The sequence below is a fragment of the Vipera berus genome (genome assembly GCF_964194415.1).
Source record: "Vipera berus genome assembly, chromosome: 3".
NCBI lineage: Eukaryota > Metazoa > Chordata > Lepidosauria > Squamata > Viperidae > Vipera > Vipera berus.
The window spans coordinates 61,070,278-61,096,795 of NC_138204.1; the positions used below are offsets into that span (position 1 = coordinate 61,070,278).

At 39.2% G+C, this 26,518-nt stretch overlaps 1 protein-coding gene across 5 annotated transcripts in view; it reads left to right on the forward strand.

The window, feature by feature from the left end:
- Window positions 1-25,112, forward strand: part of SLC5A9 (solute carrier family 5 member 9) — a 51,543-nt gene extending 26,431 nt beyond the window's left edge. For 2 of the 5 annotated variants that reach the window (XM_081325870.1, XM_081325871.1), the window contains 11 exons: window positions 1,686-1,850; window positions 2,488-2,593; window positions 3,177-3,257; window positions 7,249-7,454; window positions 8,799-8,934; window positions 9,731-9,838; window positions 9,940-10,090; window positions 10,888-11,056; window positions 18,448-18,663; window positions 20,899-21,052; window positions 24,480-25,112. In XM_081325870.1, coding sequence (XP_081181996.1) covers window positions 1,686-1,850; window positions 2,488-2,593; window positions 3,177-3,257; window positions 7,249-7,454; window positions 8,799-8,934; window positions 9,731-9,838; window positions 9,940-10,090; window positions 10,888-11,056; window positions 18,448-18,663; window positions 20,899-21,052; window positions 24,480-24,688 — 1,701 coding nt within the window. In that variant the 3' untranslated portion in view covers window positions 24,689-25,112. The remainder of the gene's footprint in view (window positions 1-1,685; window positions 1,851-2,487; window positions 2,594-3,176; window positions 3,258-7,248; window positions 7,455-8,798; window positions 8,935-9,730; window positions 9,839-9,939; window positions 10,091-10,887; window positions 11,057-18,447; window positions 18,664-20,898; window positions 21,053-24,479) is intronic. The other 3 variants (XM_081325873.1, XM_081325872.1, XM_081325874.1) reach the window with 3 other exon arrangements.
- The last annotated feature ends 1,406 nt before the right edge of the window (window positions 25,113-26,518 follow it).

Sequence of the window (26,518 nt, forward strand, 5' to 3'; positions counted from 1 at the left end):
TCTGCTTGTTAGAAACTGGCAGTGAAGGTTGCAAATGGTAATAACATGATTACAGGATGTTATAATGTTGTAATTGCAAGCCACCTGCCAAGTATGTACATTGTGATCACCTGAGCAAGGGAATGTAACAACAGCTGCAACTACAAGGACCTATCATAAGTACCACTGTTCAATGCCATTATAACTCTGGATGGTCTCTGAGTGAGTGAATATTAAACAAGGACTACATGTACTATAGTTTCAATGTCCATTTCAGAAAGTGTATGTGCTAATGTTTAGAAACAGTACAATATAATCCCTTGTGTAATGTTGCACAATATGTACAAAGGACGCAGAGCTTCCAGTGTAATAACACAATTAATGTAATTGAATGGAGAAGTAATGTCATCTATGGATTATTAACTTTACCAGATTGATATGACCTGATCCATTCATTGCGGCATAGTTCTTAAATATTCTAACGATTTCTTTTGTACATTGCAAATGTTGTTTAATTTTAATCAATTCCATGTGATTATAATGATTATATGGTCTCTGTGGTAGCTAAGGAAAGAATTGACCCCATTGAGTTGAAAAGAATTTACTGAGTATTCAAGAAAAGGGTTAATTCTAAAGAAAAGGCAGGTTTCCCCTGAATAGCCAGAAGTGAATTCTTCTCAAACTGGCATTTTAAAACATACTGAACATAAATTCATGACAAATTCAAGTTAAATTGTGTTGCCCCAGCATAGAACTCCCTACAAGATTGTGACCCTTGACCCCTGCCTTTGTAGTAACCCAAGTAAACTTAAAAGCCAACTTTGTCTTAGAATTATTTGAAGGCCAAGGTTGTTCCATGCTTTGAGTAACGGACATTGCTTGCAGTTACAATACTTCACTCATTGCACAGTCCTGAGGGATATATGAACTTCTCAGCTGCCAAAAAAAACTGGAGCTCAGCTGTCTCTAAGATGAATTATTTCTCTTGGTGCTAAAGGTCACCCAATAATACATTTCCTCATTCAGTAAAGGCCACACTTACTAGAACAGCGAAGAACCAAGGCTGGAGTCCAGTAACTTATATGGTAATGAATGAAAAAGGGATCTCCAGAAGTCAACACAGTTCTGAGCTTAGCAATAAAATGGAAGACATTGTAATCTTCTGGGATATTTTTCAACTTCCGCAATCTATCTTACTGTCCTGGGATTTTCTGAGGCTCTTTTACTCAAGAATTGGTCTGATTCTCAAAGATGAGCAAAGTTTTCTAGGCATTGTTACCTGCTTTTGTGGTGTTAAGACTAATAGTATAAGCCGCTAAGTTCAGTGTTAAAGCCTCATCCCTTTATCTTTATCTTGAAATCCTGACAGAAGTAAATTAAAAGTTCAGAAGAAGTTGTGCTTAAAATCAACAGAATGGTTTAATGCAAGTGAAGATGTGATTTTAAAAGTGTGAGCAAGATCATTCATTTTGATGTTAGATTTCCTGAGGCACTGTCCATCCACTTAATTAAGATCTTTTGACCTAGCCTCGGTGTTTTTTATGTTGCAGAAGATGGGCTATTCATTCAAGAAATAATTTCTCTCATCTACCTACTGTCATTTATATTATTTGTTTTCACAACTTTTCTCTTGCCATTTTCTAGCAATAAATAATTGTATACACTGTGCATATGCTGTGTCTTTTTGTTGTTGTTGTTCCTGATAGGCCACCTGGGCATTGATAGTCCTTGGTTGGATATTTGTACCAGTTTACATCTCTTCTGGAGTCATTACCATGCCAGAATATATGAAGAAAAGATTTGGAGGACAAAGGATTCAAATCTACCTATCTGTATTATCCCTCATTTTGTATATATTCACCAAAATATCAGTATGTATCCAAGAGAAAATCATAGCCTTGGGATATATGGTTAACTGAATGCTCAATAACAGAGTTGGAAGGGGCCCTGGAGGTCTTCTAGTACAACTCCCTTCTCAGGCAGGAAACCCTATGCCATTTCCAACGAATAGTTGTCCAGACTCTTCTTAAAAACTTCCAGTGTTGAAGCACCCACAGCTTCTGGAGGCAAGTCATTCCACTGACTGATTGTTCTGACTGTCAGGAAATTTCTCCTTAGTTCTAGGTTGCTTCTCTCCTTGATTAGTTTCATCCATTACATTCCATTCATTGTCCTGCTTTCTGGTACTTTGGAGAATAGGTTGACCTCCTCTTCCTTGTGGCAGCCCCTTAGAAGACCTCCAAGGTCCCTCCCAACTCTGTTATTCTGTTATTTGTATCAATGATGGGTCCAACAGCAAACAGATGCCATCCATATTACAGTATCAAAAGTGACACTTTTTCTAGTTTTGGCACCTGCTTTACTTGCAAGAGTCAAGCTATAATAACTGAGCACGATTAACATCTCTCTCTCTCTCTCTCTCTCTCTCTCTCTCTCTCTCTCTCTCTCTCTCCCTCTCCCTCTCCCTCTCCCTCTCCCTCTCCCTCTTTCTCCCTCCATTTGCTTCAGACAGATATTTTTTCTGGTGCACTTTTTATCCAAGTGTCCCTAGGCTGGAATCTCTATCTCTCTACTGTGATCTTGTTAGTAGTGACAGCTATCTACACCATAGCAGGTAACTATGCTGCCTAGCTGTATAACAGTACATGAACAACTGATCCTGGTCAGCACCAATTTACATTGGTTACATTGGATGAGAACACTCTGTAAAAAGAAAACATATAAGTAGTGGCCGGGTTCTGAAGTAGCTATCAACATAACTCAGAACAATGAACCATTTTCCTACTTTTTTCACCATGAAAGTCACCATGAAAGACTATCGTTATCATTATCAAAAAAAATCTCAGAATTCAGGAGTATCCCTGGAGCAGGATGGCAATAAAAATATCAAGTTTGTGTCTGCATGATTGAAAAAGAAGGAGGGTTACAATTGGTGGTCATGGTTGACATCTTGACTTTTTTTACCCTCTACCATGGATGTCCCAGCCTGAATAAGAGTAAATGAGAATGGGACAATGGAACTAAATCGATATTAGCTTCCTAGCTTTCTTCATGCTAGGAAGTAAATTTAAATGAATGCACATAGTTATTTACAATGTACATAGCATATAGCTAATGTGAATATGCTGCTTTGATCGTCAGTATTTAGAAGCATTTATGGCTGAATTGATCGTTTGTTTCTCTTTTTTATATTGCAGGTGGTTTGACTGCAGTTATATACACAGATGCTCTACAAACTGTAATCATGGTACTTGGTGCTTTGGTTCTTATGTTCATAAGTAAGAAGAAGGAGTTGTGCTGCTTACTTTCTTATCCTCATTTCTAAAATAGTATAGATTTCTTGGGTTTTGCTTTTGAATAGGGCTTTACTGGATTGCAGTATGTGGTGCAAAAATTAATTTTTTCTTCTGATTGGAATATCTATGGAGATTCTCAATCATCCAAGTCATGGTTGTCCCAACGGTGTTTCTCAAAAAGCAACTAGACATTATTGGTATTTTTCCTTGAATATGTTTCACTTCTCATCCAAGAAGCTTCTTCAGTTATGACTGAATGGTGGGAAATTTATATGCCTTAGCAGTTATCTGGCCGTTAGCACTCTGAAGGTCGGTCCGTTGTTATAGCAATAGCAGTAGCACTTACACTTATATACCACTTCACAGTGCTTTGCAGCCCTCTCTAAGCAGTTTACAGAGTTGGCATATTGTCCCCAACAATTTGGCTCCTCATTTTACTGACCTCAAAAGGATGGAAGGCTGAGTCATCCTTGAGCTGGTGAGACTCGAACTGCCAAAATGCTAGCAGTTGGTAGTCAGCATAATTAGCCTGCAGTACTGCATTCTAACCACTGCACCACCATAGCACCACTGTTGGCTCTCTGAGAGTCATATATGTATGTGTGTGTATATATATCTAAGCCAGGGGTCGGCAACCTAAAAAAGGTAAAGAGCCACTGGGAACCGGTTCCATGACACATAAAAGAAACTGGGAGCCGCATGCGTGCGTCCATGCATGCGCATGCGCAAAAAAAACGTTTTGCGCATGTGCAAAACGGGTTTTTCTTGTGCATGCGAGGACGCACGCGGTTGCCATTTTTTTTAATGTGTGATGGTTTGCTGATGACGGGCATGGATGCAGGAGCCGGAGGGAAAGGAATGCAAAATTGCATGGAGGGGCGCAAGGGGTGGAAGATGCCGGGATGGGGAGAGGAAGAGGCAGGGTGAGTGGCTCCGAAGGACTCACGGTCAAGCCGGTGCCCAGCACGATCACGTCGTAGGCCTCGTCCATGATGCCGGCTACACAGCCGCCTCCCCCCTCCCCGAGAGGAGCCAAGATGGACCGCGGGTTCAAGAATCCCGTTCAAGGATCTCTCCGCCGCGGGGAACCGCCCCAGCTAACTTCGCTTTTCCTATGTATGCCGTAGCAGACGCCAATGGGAGGCGTGGCGGGAGACGAGAAAGACGCGCGCGTTACTTTTCCCAGATTGGTGCCTATGCTTAGAAGCAAGAAAAAGAAGTCCCGAAGCCACTTTCCCGGGGCTGCTCGTTTGGGTGGGGAAGGGGGGGGTTGTAAATCGCGGAGGCCCTGCCCCTCCTGCTGTCATGGCAACGGCGGTGGCACCACTGATCTGGAAGTAAATGGATCCGTAATTCTGAATAAAGGAGAAAATAATTCCCAACACCCCAGGTGTAGTTCCTCTCCCCATCCCCACTCTCAAGCCTCTGTCAGAAACATCTTAAAAAGATTTGCTGCTTGCAGTGACTCCCAAGATAACTCCGCCAAGGAAAAGAGATCCGCGATACGGGGTGGGGAGAGGGGGAAGGGCAGTAGTTGCACCCACACTGGTTGCATGTTAATAGTGTCGGGGACTGCAGTTCACGGCGCTTCGGTTACTGGGGAATATTTTTGTCAGTTGCAAAGCTGCTTTCCACGCTCCAGCTGCGTTCCTGCTCATCGCCAGCCATAAAATGGTTGATAGGGCTTTGGGTCGACTGAGCAATGTAGGACCGCAGCCTTTATGATCTCCTGCTTCCCCTTGATTGCGTTACGGGGTTGAGGGAGCCGACCTGTCAGTTTTGGACCGGCCTCACCGTCCCGAGGCCGCGTCGGGTTTGTTTTTTTTTGCCCGCCTCGAACGACTCGCGTGTAATCGCGTCCTGATGATAAAGGATTCACGCAAGAGGGAGGGGAGAGAGCGTCCCCCGATATACTCGGTGAGGCTGAGACCGCTTTAAAGCTGGGCTTGAGGAACGTGTGTCTTTTAAAAGGCGAATCGTTTCAGCTTTTTGGGACTTTTTTGGTTTTCTATCCCGTTTTAACGAGGTTCTGATTTGGCTCTGTTTGGTTTCTTTGGCGTGCCCGGGGGCGGGGGGGGGGGTCGGTGGAAGAAGAGAGATTCAGGGATTTCGAAACGGCGAAGATGAGAATACAGCATGCTTTCTTTCGTCTGCCCTCTCACCGCTTAACAGCGGCGCCGCTGCCCGTTCGCGCGGAGGTCCGCGCGCACCTCTCCAAAGTTTTGGGGAGGTGCGCGCGCACCTCCGCTCGTTCGGAGAGGTGCGCGCGCACCTCTCGGAATGGGCAGCGGCGCCGCTTGTTGGGAAAGCTGCCACGGCCCGTTTGCAGAGCTGCCGCTTTCGGCAGCCTGCAAACGGGCCGCGGCAGCTTTCCCAACGAGCGGCGCCGCTACCCGTTCGCGCGGAGGTCCACGCGCACCTCTCCAAAGGTTTGGGGAGGTGCGCGCGCACCTCCGCTCGTTCGGAGAGGTGCGCGCGCACCTCTCGGAATGGGCAGCGGCGCCGCTTGTTGGGAAAGCTGCCACGGCCCGTTTGCAGAGCTGCCGCTTTCGGCAGCCTGCAAACGGGCCGCGGCAGCTTTCCCAATGAGCGGCGCCGCTGCCCGTTTGCGCGGAGGTCCGCGCGCACCTCTCCAAAGGTTTGGGGAGGTGCGCGCGCACCTCTGCTCGTTCGGAGAGGTGCGCGCGCACCTCTCGGAATGGGCAGCGGCGCCGCTTGTTGGGAAAGCTGCCACGGCCCGTTTGCAGAGCTGCCGCTTTCGGCAGCCTGCAAACGGGCCGCGGCAGCTTTCCCAATGAGCGGCGCCGCTGCCCGTTTGCGCGGAGGTCCGCGCGCACCTCTCCAAAGGTTTGGGGAGGTGCGCGCGCACCTCCGCTCGTTCGGAGAGGTGCGCGCGCACCTCTCGGAATGGGCAGCGGCGCCGCTTGTTGGGAAAGCTGCCACGGCCCGTTTGCAGAGCTGCCGCTTTCGGCAGCCTGCAAACGGGCCGCAGCAGCTTTCCCAACGAGCGGCACCGCTGCCCGTTCGCGCGGAGGTCCGCGCACACCTCTCCAAAGGTTTGGGGAGGTGCGCGCGCACCTGCGCCCATTCGGAGAGGTGCGCGCGCACCTCTCCAAACGGGCGGTGCCACTCTCCATTTGGAGAGGTGCGCGCGCACCACTGCCCGCTCGAAGAGGTGCGCGCGCACCGGGCGGCTGGGAGCCGCAGGGGACGGCTCAAAGAGCCGCATGCGGCTCCGGAGCCGCGGGTTGCCGACCCGTGATCTAAGCGAAAGCTTAGATTAGGTAGATATACTTTAAACAGTTACTTTTTATTGCTTATTATGATCTTTTAGCAATAAACGACTGTTTTATCCATCCCAGTGTTCGAAGATTTTATACTTTAAGTAAATATGCCTGGGATTCGTATTTTTAAAATTATTACTGGCAGAAAATTATCAGCACTGTAGTAATTACATATCCAATAGTTCAGAAATTCTAACAATGTAGTAATATTAAATTTATTAAACTTATATTATATTATAATAAAATGTAATTTAAATGAAATTAATTTAACATAATTGTTTAACATAATTTTCTTAATGTTGTTACTTTTATATAATGTGTAAACTTAAACATATGGCTTGTTGTGTCATATTGCACTATTTATAATTTGTGTTTCTCTTTTAAACTATAACCGTACTTTTCAAAGAGCACGTATTGCACCAAAAATGCCTCTCATGTTGAATGGCAGATAAGATTCAATTAATTGGTTGAACATTAAAGTTAAATGGTTACATCTCCCTTCCATCAACCCATGTATGTGAGGTATTTATTAAAGAAAAACTAATCACAAAAGGCCATCCTGTGTAACTAAGTTAGCTTCTGTTTTGGCTCTGAGAGAGTCAATTACATGGGGGTGGGGTGGGGGATGGAAATAAATGAATGATTGAGTGAATGAATGAGTGAACAAAATAGGATTTTGTTCTTTACAGGTTTTGAGAAAGTTGGGTGGTATGAAGGACTGCAAGAGAAGTACAATCAGGCAATACCTAACATCACTGTCCCAAACACAACATGCCACCTGCCACGGAAAGATGCTTTCCATATGTTGAGAGATCCCATCACTGGAGATATTCCATGGCCTGGGCTTCTATTTGGCCTCTCAGTTCTTGCTCTCTGGTGCTGGTGCACTGATCAGGTAAAATAAATCTCTTTCTCCCTTTCCCTTGAACTTTAGTTTGATGATCCACTTCCGCAGAAGGATGTTAACAATGCTTCCCACTGAATAATACATATGGAAAACATTACAATGGAATCAAAGAGCCATTTAATTTCTCAGTAAAGATGCATGAGCAGGATGTGAGAGCTCTCCTTCCTTACACTTACAGCACCAAGAATAATTTGTATCCCTCAGATTTTAGAAAAAGAAAGGATAAAGCCTTCTGTTGCAGGGCAGGAAGAGAGAAACAACGAAATACAAAATATAATTTCTGACCTTTGGGACTACCACAGTTAAAGAAGCAAATTCATCTTCATAGCCACATCAAACAGACATTACAGTGAAACCTTGATTTAATGGACCTTAGTGCAGTGCACTTCAGGTTCAAATTTCTATTGCGTTGACGTTGCCAACTACCATTTGTGTAATGATGTTATTAGAAACAATGTCTACTTCAGCTAGCAGGGAAGTCAGGTATATTGTTTCAGAGTGTTAAAATTCACACTTGGAACAAATTCATTTATATGCAGTTAAATGCTAAATTAAAATGTGTATACAGGTAATCCTCGACTTACAACAGTTCATTTAGCGACTGAAGCTACAACAACACTGAAAAAAGTGGCTCATGACCTTTTTTTATACCTATGACCCTTGCACCATCCCCACGGTCACCTAATTCAAATTCAGACGCTTGGCAACTGACTCATATTTATGATGGTTGCAGTGTCTCGGGCAGTGGTGAGATTCAAATGTGTGAACAACCGGTTCTCTGTGTGGATGCTGCTTCCGGAAGTCTATTCTGGGCCTGGGCAACAAAAAATTAGCTACCGGTTCTGCCGAACTGGTGTGAACTGGCTGAATCCCACCACTGATCTCGGGGTTTTGTGATTTCCTTTGGCGACCTTTTGAAAAGCAAGCTCAGTGGCGAAGCCAGATTCTCTTAACAACTGTGTTACTACCTTAACAACTGCAGTGCTTTACTTAGTAACTGTGGCAGGAAAGGTCGTAAATGGGGCAAAACTCACTTAACAAATGTCTCATTTAGCAACAGAAATTTTGGCCTCCATTGTGGTTCTAAGTTGAGGACTACCTACATTTTACCTGAACTGATGATGTGTTTTTAAATATTTGTATTTTCTACCTATTTATTAGGCAGATACTTTCTCTTAATGTTAGATGTGGTCTTGCACAAGCACCGGGTATTCTATAGAAATTTTTAAATTTTGGTGATTGGAAGGTTTTCCATTGGTTAGGCAGCTCTGTTTGTTTTCATTGGTCAAAGAAATGTGAAACAAACCATTACCACCGAGTTTCTCCTTGCAGGTCATTGTGCAAAGGTCACTCTCAGCCAAGAACCTCTCTCATGTAAAAGGTGGATCGGTATTGGGTGGATATTTGAAAATCCTCCCTATGTTTTTTATTGTCATGCCAGGAATGATTAGCAGAGCTCTTTTTCCAGGTAAGAAGCTTCTGAGTGTGGGAAAGTCGTGTGTGACTTCAGACATCATTTTTCATTAACTGGGCAGCAGTCAATAATCTAGAGAATTTGGATCCCCACCTGGTAGAGCAAACATTACTAGGTGTTTAGTCATGGGAATATCAAACTTGGCTGAAAGTGTAAGAAAAGGCCCACCTGGGAGAAACCGAAAAGATGTTTTGTGGAAACTCACATATCTCCACATCCAGTCTCCAGAGCACTCCCAAAACTGCACTAGAAATATTTGGCAATAAGAGGCTATTTTCAACTGTGGACTTTTATTTCTTCTTGGAAGGTTTAGTGTACCTCTTCAATATAAATGTTTTACAAAGTCTCCATAATCGAAAATTTTCCAAATATTTTTGTCCTGCTTTCTCCTTTGCTCTCAGCTATGTCCTAGGAAGGTGAAAAACCAATAAACAAATGTTCTTCTGGTTAGAAGCCTTTCAGACCAATAGTACAAGCATGTCCGATAAGTATCTTATCAACTGCCATCTGTAGTTACCTTATTGGGGGGGGGGAGAATTATGGCTCTTTTATGACCTGTGGACTTCAATTCCCAGCAATCCTGGCTCAGGAATACTGGAAGTCCATAAGTCATAAAGGGGCCAGAGTTCCCCACCTCTGTTGTAGGCAGAAATATGAAAAGCTCATAACATTTGAGCTAAGGAATATGGAGTGAATGGCCTGAATGTATGCAAGACCTTTGTCCTTTAGGCTCTTATTCTCCATAATATCTGTAAAGCTGAGTCACAATGCTTTTGTTTCCTTACTACAGATGAAGTGGGCTGCGTAGATCCAGCAATCTGTGAAAAAGTCTGTGGCACTAAAGTGGGATGTTCCAACATTGCCTATCCTAAGCTGGTAATGGAACTCATGCCAGTCGGTGAGATATGTTTCATTTACAAAGTGGGGAGACTCTGAATCGGCTAAATTAGGGCTCACTTGAAGATGGAAGCTAACTCAGGTTTCTTTTTGGTTTCTTAGGACTCCGTGGCCTCATGATTGCTGTGATCATGGCTGCCTTGATGAGCTCTCTTACCTCTATTTTCAATAGCAGCAGCACTCTCTTTGCCATAGATATCTGGCAGCAGCTTCGTAAGAAGGCTACAGAACAGGAACTTATGATTGTTGGAAGGTAATTTTTCCTCTTACTAGAGTTTTGTGCACTTACCTGAATGGTTAGGGCTCTGGGAGTTGAAATCCAAAACTTTTAGAGGGTAGCATATTTGACAAGGTTAATTTGATGCGCTCAGCTCCACATGATATATTTCCACATCTGGTTCGCTGCTTCGGTTGCAGCTTCATGTATCCATCTGCCAGATATTCTTCACAGAGACTTCTGATAAAATCTTGTTTGGAGACTAAATAATTCTACAGTGATGACAAGACTGCAAGCCTTTCTCATAGAACCAAGAGCAAATCCTAGCAAGGGCTTTGTGCTCAATTTTAAATAAAAACTGAAGCAGCCCAAATAGAACCACAAAGCCTCTGATCCCAAAGCAGATAACCATATCAAGCACTGCCCTCCGGAACTGACAACCTCCAATCTCCATTCACAGTTCTGCATTGTGGGAACTTAATTATCTGCTTTTAAACATTTAAGGGATAGCCCTGCGGGGTTGAAAATGACTTCTGTGTATACATTTTCATAGCCGCAGCAGATGCCTTTCATTTATGGGATGTGAAGTAATCATTTTGGACGGTAACTTTGTATATGTCTTTTAATAAAATTCCTTCCCCTTTCTCCCTTTTGATCTATGAAATATCTTTGTATCTGAAGTTTTAAAATAGTCTTTTGTTCAGTTTCCCCAAAGTCTTTCTGTCCAGCAGTGCAATGCCTCCCTCCCTGCTTTATTTTCTAAGAGGTGCAGTGAAAAAAGCTACATTGTTCAAGTTGTGGAAAAGTAACTGTATTTTCTCTTGTTGTCTCAGGGTGTTTGTTCTGATTCTTGTTGCCATTAGCATCCTTTGGATCCCCATCATCCAGACAGCCAATAGCGGTCAGCTCTTCGACTATATTCAGTCAATAACCAGTTACCTAGCGCCACCCATCACTGCTCTGTTTATCCTAGCAATCTTCTGCAGGAGAATCAATGAGCCAGTAAGTACAGAATCAATGAGAAGGTTTATATGAATAATAGTATCTTCCCAATGTCATCATTTCATAGTTTTTTTAAGGGCAGACAAGACCATTCATTACAATTATATTGACTCCTGAATGCAACATCTTTGGAATTTACTCCCATTAGAGCACAGTTTCACTTTATAAAGATTCTTAAGACTTTGATTACTGGTTTAATGGAAAATAGTGACAGGCTCAGGAAGGAATGGAAAGGGGGAGGAGAAAGAAATATTATAAAGAATTGCATTCTATTATTTTCCCCCAAAGTTTAGAAAGTAATTCTTATTCTGAGACAGAATTTCCCTACCTTTAATCTTCCAGCCATCAAACCTCCTTTGATTTGAGACTTCAAGCCTTATATAATTATGTGGGAAATCTATCCACAGGAATCAAGTGCTATTTCACTAGTCTCTTTTCAATAAACTTAATAAATAGCTTTTCTTCTTAGAATTTCATATCCTTATATCAGCAAGTCAACCTAAGTTCCATAATTCCCCACAAGTCAATTTCTGCTTAACTTGCTGTGAGAGTCAATAATCACCAAGCAGTTGTTCCATGTCCTTTGTTTTTTTTAAGAACAATAGCTGTGCATGTCTCAAACCCATGGTGTGCAACAAAAGTTCAGTAAGATGGGAAAAAAAAATATCAAATATTGACTACACAAAATAAAGCCCTGCTGATGGAGACTGGGTGGGAAAAAGTAAACTATTGTCTTATTTTTGGTAAAGAAAATAAATTACAGACTTCCGGTAGCGCTGCCGCGCAGAATGGCGGCGTTTCTGAAGCCGCCCAATCTTGGGATGCATTAGAGCGCCCGGAGGCAGTGAAAATCAGCTGTCCCGTGGCACCGAAGTCTCTCCCTCGGGAGAAGAGGGAGAGGCAAGCTTGTTTGGCTAGAGGTAGAGCTCCTCTGTGATTCCCCAATGAGTTTGGAGGCTAACGGAGTGAGTTCCCTTGGAGCCCAGGCTTTCTCCGCTCCCAGGACGCTTTCACTCCATAAAGGAGTGGAACTAGACACGACAACTACATCTGCTGCTTAGACGGGACTGTGAGTATTTTTTTTTTCTTTGAGAAAAAGGCAGAGCGAAGCAGGAGGATTTGAATTTTCAAGTTCGATTTTAACTTTAACTCAGACTTATTATCTTCTTCAAGTTTTAAGCTGATGGAAATGGAGTAAAAATGGCGCTGGAATGTTTCTTTCTTGTGTGAATTGACTGTTTTGGAAAATTGTTATATTTTGCAACATAGCAAGAGATACAATCTGCAACTGATTCTACCCAGTACCGGATTTTGTGTATTTGAAAGCTTGTCTTTTCTTTATTGAAGAATAAGGAACTTTGGGAGAAAAACTTTTATTTTTTCTCCCTTCTCCTTTCTTTTTCCCCCCTCTTTTTGAACTTTGATTCTGCTGGGAGAAAGAGGAAATCGAAACCTAAGAGATGGCTGCGAGGCATGGGGGAGACCCTACAATCTCTAAAAGTGTTATTTCTTCACCTTTACCACAAGCTGCAGGGGAGACTACAACAAAACCTACAGTACAACCACCCTCCCCACCACCACCTGCATTTACACTGGCAGACATACAGCAAGTTGTGATGCAGTCAACACAAGTATTGACACAAGTATTACAACAAGAAATAAAGGAAACAAAGGAAGAATTTGTTAATCAAAACAAACAGATGAGGGAGGATATAGTGCTTGCACTTCAGGGTTTGGCTGCACATATTGAATGCCTGGATGTTCATGTGGATTCAGTTATGGAGTATGTGGAGAATCTGGAAAATAAAATCATCAGTACTGAACAGAAAATAGACAGAGCAGAGGTTAAAATTGATAGAACAGAAGATGAAGTCACCATATCACAATATAAAGACATGGAGTTTGCATTGCGTATCAGAGGCCTTAAAGAGAATCCTAAAGAAGATTTGGAATGGGAAGTGGCACAAGCAGTGGCTCCTGTCTTGAAATGTGAACCTGAAGAATTACTTAAAGAAATGGATAAGACATTTAGGGTTAATTCCTGGATTGCTAGACAGAAAAATTTACTTAGAGATGTAGTGATTTACTTTTCCAGGAGATCAACCAGAAATTCTATTATCCAGGCTTTTTATCGGGAAAGATTTCAAATTGCAGGCCAAGATATTATAATTTTAAAGGAGATACCTCCAAAAATCCTTAGAAAAAGGAAAGATTTTGCTTTTCTGTCCGATGAGCTTAAGAAGCGACAAATTCAGTTTAGATGGGAAATACCCAATGGAATTGTGGTGAATTATGCAGGGACGAGGTATAGGTTGAATACAATTTTAAAAGCAAAAGATTTTTATACTAAGGTCCTTAAAGCAGGCTCACCACCGTCTCCTCGAGTTAAAAGAAAAGAAGTAAGACAAGAAGATAAACAGTTGAGTGAAGGTGCAATGTCACTGCCTCTTGAGGAGATGCAGCAGGCTGAGACTATGGAGCAGAGTTTGGCGTTAAAGGAGGACCCAAGAGAACAGAGGATGACTAGGGCTGCATACAAGCATAAGGAAAAAGAGCAAAAACAGAAGCTTGTATCTGGTTTAACTACGCAAGATGCGGCTTTTTCAGAGCCTGTGGGAGGAGCACGCCCGAAGAGAGCAACAGGTGATCTTCAGGTCATGTTCCAAAGGCTCCTGGTCACCAGAGATGGTGAAGTTCCTGACATGGAATGTTAATGGCTTAAACTCACCACAGAAAAGAAAGAAAGTATTTTACTATTTGAGACAACATAAAAATGATATTGTTTGCTTACAAGAGACTCATATTGCATTAAAGGACCAAAAGTATTTGGCTAATTCCCGGTTGGGAACACATTTTGCAGCCTTTGCTCTGGACAAGAAGGCTGGAGTGGTCATTTATCTAAGAAAAGATTTTTCGGCTAGACTAATTGAATCGGATAAACAAGGGAGATATGTTAGTATTGAACTGATGTTACAAGGAAAGAAAGTTTTTCTTATTGGATTATATGCTCCAAATCAACAACAGCAAAAATTCTTTAAATTTTTACATCAGAGATTAATTGAATTGGATTACAAATCTGTTATTATGATGGGGGACTGGAATGGAGTTTTGGACCCATCTGAAGACAAGAAGGGATCCTTCAAAAACCTTTCTAATTCAAAATTGCCCAAAGCTTTTTTTTTTATTTGGATCTGGAATTAAGAGATGTATGGGGGGAAAGGAATATGAAAGACAGAGATGTTACTTTTTCCGGATAGACATAAATCTTTCTCTAGGATTGACTTTATTTTAATTACTACTGATCTTTTCTCTAGGGTTAAGAACGTTAAGATTTTTCCTAGGACATTGTCGGATCATAGTCCTGTTTGGTTGGAGTTTTTTGCTGAAGATGGTAGTAGAAGATCCTGGAGACTGAATGAAAATTTATTTACAAATGAGGTGTTCTTGCAGAAATGTAGAGAACATGTGAAAGAATTTTTTGTTATAAATATGCATAAAGGTACATCGATGGGAATAGTTTGGGATGCCAGTAAAGCTTATATGAGAGGGGTCTTGATTTATATGAACAATGCTTATAGGCGTAAGCAAATGCAAAAATGTATAGATCTTGAGGAAGAGATAAATCTAAGGAGAAAGACTTTATTTTGAATCCATTGGATAATAATTTAAGGATTTTGATACATTTATTGAAAGAACAATTTAGTATGCTATTGGCTGACCAAGTAGCAACTAACTTGTGTTATGCTAGACATAATACTTTTTGTAACGCTAATAAGCCTGGTAGGTGGTTGGCTTACCAATTAAGGAAGAAACAGAAATTACGTACTATAGATAAAATAGAATATAAAGGAAAAGAAGTCTATCAACAAAAGCTGATTAAGAGGAGTTTTTTAGATTTTTATTCGAAATTATATTCTAGAGAAAACATACAAGCTTTAGATATAGATAAGTATTTACAGGAAGCTCATTTTCCGAGACTTTCAAAAGAACAACAACTTGAGATGAATTGCTTAATAACATCACAGGAAATCTCTTTAGCTATTAAACAGTTGAAAGTGGGCAAGGCCCCAGGAACAGATGTTTTAACAGCAATTTATTATAAAATGTTGTTGGTTGAAATGATTGAACCTTTAAAGATCTTGTTTAATGAAATTCAGACTGGAGGAGCAGTTCCTCCATCTTGGAGGATAGCTTTTGTATCATTGATTCCAAAAGAAGATCAAGACCATACTCAGCCTAAAAATTATAGACCTATATCGCTTTTGAATACAGATTATAAGATTTTTGCTAAAGTATTGGCTAATAGATTAATGCAAGTTTTGAAACAAATGATTCATTGTGATCAATCGGGATTTATATCTGGAAGGTATATGAAATATAATGTAAGACAAATTGTAAATTTGCTTGAATACTTGGATAAGAACAACCAAGTCCATGCAGCATTGATATTTTTGGATGCAGAGAAAGCTTTTGATCAATTGAATTGGCAATTCTTATTTAGAGTTGTTGAGGAAATGAATTTTGGAGAAGGATTCTTACATTCTATTAAAGCTATATATCAACAACAAACTGCACAAATTATAATTAATGGGGGGCTAACAGAAATGTTTAAAATTGAAAAAGGTACAAGACAGGGATGCCCCCTATCACCATTGTTGTTTGTATTAGAGATTTTATTAATTAAAATTCGAGAGTCCTCTATGATAAAGGGAATTAAAATAAAACAGAATGATTACAGATTGAGAGCTTTTGCTGATGACTTGGTTGTGACATTATCTCAACCGATACAATTGGTTATAGATTTGATGGAAATTATAACTCAGTATGGTAAGGTTTCTGGGTTTAAGGTAAATAGTAGTAAGACTAAGATATTGTCTAAGAATATGTCTATGAGTGAAAGGGAAATGTTAATTAAACTAACAGGTTTTGAAATAGTAAAAAAGGTTAAGTATTTGGGAGTGTATATTGTAGCTTCAAATGCAAAATTATATAACAATAACTATGAAACATTATGGTTGAAGATACAAAAGGATTTAAATAATTGGAAAAAAATACAATTATCTCTATTGGGAAGAATCGCAGTTGTTGAATGTTCTGCCGAAGTTTCTCTTTTTGTTTCAAATGACACCTATATTGAAAAAGGATGCCAACCTTGATGAATGGCAGAAGGGTATTAATAAATTTATTTGGGCGGGGAAAAAACCAAGAGTTAAATTTAAGATTTTACAAGATGCTAGGGAAAGAGGGGGACTCAAGGCGCCGAATTTGAAACTGTATTATGATGCGGTGGTCTTGACATGGGTTAGTGATTGGCTTAATTTAACTAATAAGAGAATACTTCACCTTGAGGGTTGGGATTTGGTATATGGATGGCATGCATATTTGCTTTATGATAAAAAGGTGGATAGGGCTTTCAAATCTCATATTCTTAGAAGTGCCTTGTTGCGTGTCTGGAAAAAGTATTATTATAAGTTAAATTATAAAATACCGATTTGGGGAATTCCTGGACACGCGATAGAAGGTGTATCTATGGGAGTGAGTTTGGATATGTTTTCCTATAAGGAATTACTTAGATTGGAAGGGAATGATTGGCAACTTAAATCATTAGATGAGTTAAGACAAGAAAACATAAGCTACTCTTGGTTTCAATATACCCAATTGAAAGCTAGGTGGAAGTTGGATCAAAAGGTTGGCATCACAATTACAGATGAAAATTTAGTAAAACAAATTAGAGATTTAAATTGTGCACATATAAAGAGGATATATAATGTTTTAATTGAATTGGACTCAGAAACGGAACTAGTTAAAGATTGTATGATAAAGTGGGCACAAAATATCCAGGAACCAATTCCGTTGGATACTTGGGAGGTAATTTGGGTTAGAAATGTTAAATTTACTCAGGCTCAAAATTTAAGAGAAAATTTTTATAAAATGTTTTATAGATGGCATTTGGATCCCAAAAAGTTGTCTAACATGTATCCTAACTTACAGTCTAAATGCTGGAGATGGGGGAGTTTAGAAGGCACCTATTTTCATATGTAGTGGACTTGCAGAAATATAAAAGCTTTCTGGGTTAAAATTTGGTGGAACATTCAAAAGATTTTTAAGAGAAAGATAAAGTTCTCTCCGCAATTGTTTTTATTGGGCATTGTTGTAGATTGTGATGTTAAAGAAACCAATTTGATGTTGAACTTGATAACAGCAGCACGGTTACTGGTGGGACAATATTGGAATAAGGATAGTTTGCCTACTTTAGAAGAATGGTTGTTTAAAGTATCGAATCTTGCAGAAATGTCTAAGATTTCTGCTTATTTGAAGGATCATTCACAAGAAAGATATATTTCAGTTTGGAGGAGATGGATTGATTATATTCAGAATAAATATGGGACTAAAAAGTTTCATTTAGCTTATGAGATTTTAAAGGGATATTGTTATTAATTTTAGTGTTAGTACTTTGTATGTATCTATGTTAAAGGGGAGTTAAAGCACATTATGAATTTGGTTAATTTTATATTATGGATAATTTTTAGTTAGAATATGATTATTATATCTATAACCCTGTATTTAGCTCTGGGAAGTGGGGGGGAAGGGGGTGGTTTGGGGTGGGTGGGTTTTGGGGATATGTATTGTAAAAATTTTTTTTGTAAAACTCTTTAATAAAAAGAAAAGAAAAGAAAATAAATTACAAAAAGAAACAACTTAAACACAAGAACAAAGTGAACCAGGGATAGGTACTTCCTTTTAGGTTACTGTTAGAAGTATAAGGTAATTTTCTGGTTGTTTGATCGGGATTCGTACAAAACCCATTGCTGTATCTTTTTTAATCTTCCTTTAATTTATCATAGTCTCATAGAGATCTGGAGTGTCAAACTCTTAATAGCATTAGATGGCAGCAAATGAATATATAGAAAACTCTAATAATCTTGCTGCCATCCAGATTTTGCAACCCAGATTTAGTAAATCTCTCAATAACTTATGGATAAAAGAATCTGCTAAATAAATGGTTTAGAAATAGGGATTTAATAGAAGTCATTCTACATTTACGGCTATTACATTTGGGCTAAAACATCTGGATTCTTACTAGATAACAGTAAAGAGAAACAACATTTGTAGTATAAAATCCTGCACTCCTGATCTGGGAGCTCTATTAAATTTATATATCACCATTTGGTTTTGAGACAACAGGGGCTCTCATAAGTATCTCTCTGTTACAATGTTAACACTGTAAATTTTGTTTAATTTTAAATAAAAACACTTTAAATCAAATTTACCCCAAAAATAAGTATGTAAAGAAAATCTTGGACCTCTTTCACTGTAAACTCAGTAATGAAGCCTGTAAATAAGCTACCAAGATTTATGTCAGTAAAATTATCTCCCTGTATTTTTTGTAGGGAGCTTTCTGGGGCCTAATGTTTGGACTAGTAGTGGGATTTATTCGGATGGTTATGGAATTTATCTACACAGCACCCTCATGTGGTGAGGAGGATCAAAGACCATCTGTATTGAAAGATGTTCATTATTTGTACTTTGCTATTATTCTGTTTGGACTCACAGTTGCTGTTATAGTCTTTGTGAGCCTTTGCACACCACCAATTCCAGAAGAAAATGTAAGTGATATTCTAGCATGAAATCTATTGTTTCAAATATATTTTTAGTCTCTGCTTGCTTTGTTGCCTTAAGAGCACTGTGTTTTGGATAGTAATATTTTGAGATATGTGTTTGTGTGTTCACTTCTTGATAGCATGTGCATTGTGCATTAGGTGCTTCACAATATGGAAACCAGGCCTGGTTTCCATATTGTGAAGCAACTAATGCACAATGCACATGCTATCAAGAAGTGAGCAGACAATGGATAAGAAATTATATTACAATAGGCAACGGAGGAGGAAATGTAAAATTTAATGGCTCTAATTGAACCCTCTTTCGTATTTCAGTAGAGACAGCATCAATCTTGTGAGCTGAAAAGATTAATATTGCTGGAGCTCTGGCATTTTGAAAGAGCATCTCATTCCAAACCAATCTCAATTACATTGTACAATCAAAGTTTACTAACAAAGAATTTTACTTCTTTGGCTGCTTTAAAACAAACACAGAAAGTTTTATTCCAGAAAATACCTAAATATTTCATTTAAATATCACTGGTTTTATGGAGTGAGTTTGTGATTCATTAGATGTTTGTTTCCAATATAGGAAACTTCCATATCCTGCTATCAGCGATTAGAGTATTCAGATTGTGCCACACTTTCTCAAACTGAATCAGAAGATCCACCCGATTCGACTGAACTGGGATCAGTGGCTTTATAAATTAATACTGTACATATTTATTCTCTGCATAGGCAACGTCAAGGGGTGTGTGGGGGGGGGGAACAGACTGCAGATGAAATCTATGTTGCATTGGTAATGCTAATTCTGTTCCTTATGTGCTTGAGTACAATCTTATGATGTAAATATAAAATTTCATAGTTTTGACATTGTTCTGAGCGGTTGTCTATGCCTATTCAGGAAATTTTAGGGGATACCATATATAGGGAGGTTATACCATTAATCTGAGCACCAACCCTGAATCTCTTCCAAATAGAATAACTAAGTGTATTTTACAGTTATAAACATTTGTTGGACTTAAGCTGGTATGAAATGTTTTGTATCTTCTTCTAAAGTGTCGGGGAGGGGGAAGATAAAAGCAGACAAGTCCAGTTGATGTAATGGCTAATGTCTTGATCTAGAAACTGGAAGATTGTGTCTTCTAATCCTCCTAGGGCTATTGTTCTAGAGGAAATGGAAGGCAGAATCATTCTGTGCATTGTCTTTGGTAGCACCTTTCCTTGGCTGGACAATAAAGTTTCAGTCCTTTGTTCTTGCTCAGCAACTTCGACATCCTCCATCTTCACTTTATTCTAATCCTATTGCACCCCCACCCCCCCACCCCAAAAAAAGCCTTCCTGAAAACCTTCTTTAGGAAAGATGTGAATCATCAAATCAAAACAATTTTGCACAATGTGACAAGAAAGATTAGCCTTGCTCACCTTGTTTGAAAATAATTTAAATAAAGAAATAAATCTTTTGGAAGATTATACAGCTTTTTGCATCAACTGGAAACCATCTTCTACATTTTATACCCGAGATTCAAACTATTTAAACTACCGGTACTCTTCTTTTATAAGGCACCTTTTGAGAGTTACTCATTATGTAGAGGTCCTGCACTGTCCATGTATTTTTACAGAAGCAATCTGAAGCAAAGAATAGGCAGAAGAAGGATGTCTGGCCATTCAATAAAATAAAAAGAGTACAGCAGTAATTTTAGAAAGTGTAGAAATGCCAAGAAAGGAAAGGTAAAGAAAATAGCTTAGCTTTAGAAATAGTTTCCAATGCATGTATCAAGGTAGAGCTTTAAATAAATATACGCTCCAAACAAATTACAAAGTTATATGCTGTTGAAAAGCTAGACAGAATAGTATCAACTATTCTTGCACGTTATGTTCCCATCTTTCTAAGCAGTTTTGGTTAAAATATAAGATACCTAATTCCAGTATGCCTGCCTGAGTTTAAAATACAGACAGTTTTTGTTGGGAGCCCATTTTTGCATTAAAGAACGTGATATGTGTGCCTTTTTCTAAGATACAATTTTATGTTCATTTGATATTAGGAGACAATGACTTCAGTGGGATTTATAACTCAGTAGAATTATATAAGATTGTGCTTAAGCATTTGCAAAGGCAGTTCAAGTATATTCTGTCCTATCCATGCAAAATGATAGTCACCTAAGTAGCATTCTTCCTTGTCAAACCGTCACTCAAACAGCTCTGTAACTTTTATTTTCTTGTTTCTAATTTGCAATTATTCAGCTTGCCAGATTAACATGGTGGACTAGATACAGTGAAATTCCGGAAAAAGACATGGAGAATTGCACCCATCAAAATACAGAACTTGCTTCCCAAAAGGAGGATTCAGTGATTTCATCATCAGAGAACATAGATTTAACAGACAAAGAACATGGTGGTATGTAACATTTCCTTCCTTCCTTCCTTCCTTCTTTCCTTCCTTCTTTCCTTCCTTCCTTCCTTCCTTCCTTCCTTCCTTCCTTTCCCCACTCGTTTCCAAAAGTAAACAATAGCAATAATCCTAACCACTTATCTCCACTAATTCATAAGATCACATATTTTGAAAATTAATCAGTCTCTATAAACCCCCTTTTAAAAAAATCACAATCATCCAGAATATTAACGATGAGGCAATTGTTATTGCCCGGGTAAAACCAACCAAAGCAGAGGGACAATCACTGAGATTTACCACCCAGGGGCCCTATTGCTGACATTATCCTGGCATTGGAACCCATAGTAATTGAATCTCAAGTGATACAGTATGTTCTTATACCTAGCATTTATTTTTCAGGCAAGAAGTATGTTCTTTAACACAATTGACTAAAGATGAATGGAAAGCATATTCCAATAATTTTATTCCATCTGTTAAAATATAATATTAGCCAATAAAATTTTGCAAACATTTTTAGGTGCTTTGCATAGCACATATGGAAGGTGCCAGATAGGTGAGGACTGATTTGTAGATCACACAGGGATTTATAGAATAGAGGGGTTTCCCCCCCCCCGTCCCAGGAAGCCATAATATAGGACATGATAGGGCAAAGCCCAAATCCAGAGCAAATTATGGCAATTTGGGTGGATTTTATTTTATTACTTGAGCCTTGAAATCCTTTGCATGTTTGGCTCTGAGAGTAATGTCATCAGCATAGCATAAATTATTACTGATTCTTCCTCTCATTTTAAAACCATGTTCTTCTTCTTTCAGCCCAGCTTCCCTTTTCATATATATTCAGTGTATAGATTGAATAGATAATGGGAAAGTATATGTTTCATTTCTTCGCCACCCTGAAGCCATTTTTTAAATATTATTTTTATATTACTCGACATAATTGTATTCAAATGTAGTTTTAAATTTTGTATATATACTTACATTCAGTGACTTTTCATTCATGAAATTGTGTACTTCTAAACTCTAAATAATTTCCTGATCCATCATTTAGTGTCTGAGAACTAAAGAAAGTTTATGGACACTTTAAATTCCAATTGCTTGAAGTAAGTAAATTAACAGAAGTACAGTGAGGTAAGAAAGAGGTATCTTAATTACAGTCTGTAATTCAAAAGAATTAAATTTGATAGCTACTAAGGAATGACAAGGAAACCAGACTTTATAATCTGAAGTTCCAGTGGGCACTTTAATTCACATTTGAAGCAGCTGTTGAGACTAAAGTTGTTAATTATTTGTCACCTTTGTTTGCACATAATCCATTTCATCTGTCCTCACATCTGAGGATCAACAGTTATCTTATTAGGTTATTAGCACCAACTGTAAAAGAAATGTAACATCTTTTCATAAAAACATATTGTATTACAGCAAGACTATATGAGGGTGTGTTTAATTTAGTCTCGCACAGAGTTCTTACAAGCTCCATTTGAGTTTCCATTTTTATAGCAGCTTAACAGGTCAAAATTTTGTAAGTTCCCACCCCTCCATGATACGATTTTAAACCAGGCTGGAGAATTCTGGAAACTAAAGTCTGCAAGTCTTCAGTTACAAAGTCTTGTGTTACAAAGTCCTGTTCCTTTTGGTTGTGGACTCAATGTTAGCATATCTAAAAAGGGGATGGACCTTCTATCATGATATTATGCCTGATAACTCACACATTTTAACATATATATCCCTCAGTGGAGGCTGCTAGTGTCTTGCTTATGCAGCTTTTGAAGGCAGAGGAACTTGATTCTTGGAAATGAGAACAAAATTGACAATTAGTAATTATAATATCCATAGAAGACAGCCAGCTTCACATAGTAGTTAAGACTACTGGAGTAGAAACCAGGAGAGGATGACTTCTAGTCTTAGGCACAAAGTTACCTGGGTGACCTTGGGCCAGTCACTCTGTCTCTCAGCCCTAGGAAAAAAGGAATGGCAAACCACTTCTGAAAATGTTGCCAAGAAAACTGCTTGGACTTATCCAGACAGTAACCAGAAGTTAAGACTGGCAAGAAGGTAGAGAAAAAAAATGACATGCTGAAATATGAGTTTTTTTCATGACAAATGTATACTTAAGAGTCAAATAATTAGGGATTCCCCAAAGTTGGATATCACTGAAGATTATATAGAGTTTTCCTTAAACAATTTTGGATCAGCCCATGACTCAAAGATAGGTTGACTCATTATTTTTCTGGGCAATATCTTTCCTTCCTTCCTTCCTTCCTTCCTTCCTTCCTTCCTTCCTTCCTTCCTTCCTTCCTTCCTTCCTTCCTTCCTTCCTTCCTTCCTCTTTTAGGTAGGAAAGTGTAGGATAAATAAGATAGATGATAAAGGAACCTCTGTGTTTAGCAGCTGTGTAGAAAAGAGACCTTTCTATATGCACACATAAGAAGAACTGCATTCAATCAACTTTCTTCTTATAAATGGTTCTGGAAAGATATGGGGGCTTCTTTGTTTCTCATTTGCCCACCCAAAGAGAGATGCAGATCTTCAGCAGATGAGGCTTTTCTTGGCAGGCAGACACTGTTGAAAGGACAGGAGTCAAGAGAGACAAAGGGCGGGAGAACACACAACAGTCCTAATCCCCTGTGACTGTGCAAAGCCAGCATGCATGGAAAATTAGAGACCCTCATAATTGGTTAACACAAAGTTAATGCTCTGTAAGCAGTTGCAGCTGAGACTAATCAGAATGTAAATACAATTAATTTGCTGGAGAGAATTTGCTGAAAGGAGACTGAATGACAAAAATCCAGGATTTAGTTGCCCTTCTTAACTAAGTAGTTCAGAACTAGAGTTTTCCTTATATGTTCTGTACTACGGATGATGACTGAAGTTTGTGCTTTTCTCTGCAGTAAAGCTCAGTCAAGGCAACAAGCTCTTTACGGAAGGTTCAATCCAATGATGAACAGGACAGAAACTAGAGGGAGCCTTTTTCTATGAGCCGCATTTCTCCCATTCCTTCTTCCTTCTGCTTTGTAGGCTGCTGGAGTAGGCACAACACTGTTTTTGAGAAGTGGTCAACTTTTTGGATTGTCCCAGGGTCATATAATCACCATTTGTGACCTTTCCAGCCAGCTTCTGACAAGCAAAGTTAATGTTAAGACAGATTTTGTAACAACCACATGGCTCACTTAGCAACTGCACTAATTTGCTTTAACAACTAAGGCAAAAAGGTTGTAAATGGACCCATCTCACTTAACAACTGCCTTGCCTAGCAACAGAAATGTTGGACTCAATTGTGGTCATAAATTGAGGACTACATATAACTTGCATCTGTTCATATCTATCCTTTGCTATTGTATGCTGTTTTTCAATTACATGTTACATGCCTGTTCCAGTGGTACTACATAGGAAAAAACCCCAATGCATATTAAATTTATTCCTTTCTCTCTTACAGAAGTGAAACATCCTTTCTGGAAAAAACTTTATTTCTGGTTCTGTGGAATTTCTGTCAATCCTAAATCCACTTTAACAAGAGAAGAGGAAGCAGCCACTCAGAAGAAGCTCACTGACATCAAGGAAGAGACAGTGTGGAAAGCTGTTTGTAATAGCAATGCTGTTATTCTTTTAGCTATCAATATCTTTTTATGGGGTTACTTTGGATGAGCTGAGTAAGCTCCTAAAGAAACTCAAAAGGTTAGGCTTAGTTTAAAAGAACAACACATTGCTAAATGATAAAAATGGACATACCTTGAAGAAATAAGTTATAAATTGTTGTTCAGAGTTTAGACCAGTAAATGGACCACTAGTAATGATTTGCAGCCCAAGGCCTGCCTTACTTTCATTTGTTTGGCCTTTGGCCTAATTTCAAAAAATTACAAAGTATTCAGACTTGTAGAAAAAAAACAATCTCTCCTGTTCATGTCAGCTTACAGTTTTAGCTTTTAGTTTTCTAACTCCATATTTCTGTCAGTGAAGTAAGAAACAGTCTTGACTTACCTCAAAGAGCTATTGTAAAACAAGATAAACTTCAAACAAATACCAAAGATATTCTTATAGAGATTTCTTGTCATTGTGTAATACATTGTTCTAAACCCTTTTGGCACAAAGAAGCCTCTTCTTTAAAGAAATAAAGAGTAGTATAAAGGCAATATTTACATGAATTGCCTTGGAGCCACAAAGCTCACGTGAAAAAAAATCTCAACAAGAACTACAGTAATGCAGTTGAAGGAACGCGTAGTGACATAATATTTTCCTGTCTAGAATTTCCTCCAGCTGGTATGATGAAATTGCTTTCATCCGTGAAAAGCTTTCCTACAGTAACATTGCTATTATTTAAACCTGTTGTTGCTACGGAGCTAGTGACACAAATGCAAAAGGTTGCAGACTGTAAATTTTTGTCTCCTGTGCACAGCTTTGGATCCTCATTTCTGACCTGAGGGTAGCTCTTGATTTAGTTTCCAGAATTGCCATGGTAAATTCTCAACCACTCCTCTATAGAAGCATGGTATTCTCGGTGGCTTAATGATGCTGGAAATGGTTTCAGCTCTGGTGGTTTAAGCTCAAGCACTATGTGACAGGTGAACTCCTGTCATTCACCTCAGCTTCTGTCCACTGAACACCATGCAAAGTAGATAGATAGGGACCACTTTGGTGGAGAAACTGAGCTGATACTCTGTGCAGGCAGTCAGATTCCTGACGGCTCTGAACCTTCCCAGTTGCATTGCCCATTTGGGAGGCAGCTCAAGGAAGGGAGGGGCCTTGGGTGATGCTGCAGGAGGAGTCATTCAGCTAGCCACTCTCCTGTGGGTAACTACTCCTCTACAATAGCATTGTGGTCTCCTGGCTACTGTAACAACACCATACACTAATAATAAAAATAAACCACTCCTCTTCAGGTCCGTGCACTCCAAGAATTGATGATAAAATGTTGTTTATATGGTCACCTCAATACAAGAATCTTTCTGTATCCAGTCAGATATGGATTATTTTTCTGATTCAACTCTTCACTGGCATATGTACCATTAATCATTTTATTCAAGTTATCAGTAGTTATAATTATTATGATATATAATATAATAATATTAGTATAGTATAATATAGTATAATAAACATACTAAGAACTAATATAAACCAAGCTAGATGAAAAATGAAAAATAAAAGTGCAGAAAAAAAGAAAATAGAAGAAAAAAAGATGAGATATTTTTTTTGAAAAAATAATTTTTAAAAAGGGCAATATGTTAGTACAGGTAATCCTTGACTTATGACCATAATTGAACCCAAGAAGCAAAACAGTTAAGTAAATTTGGTCCATTTTACAGCCTTTCTTGCCACAGTTGTTAAGTTGAATCCCTGCAGTTGTGAAGCTAGTAACATGGTTGTTAAGTGAATCTGGTTTCCCTATTGATTTTGCTTGTCAGTAGATCTCAAAATTTGAACAGAAGACCTCGGGATACTGCAATCGTCATAAATGCATGCCAGTTGCCAAGCATCCAA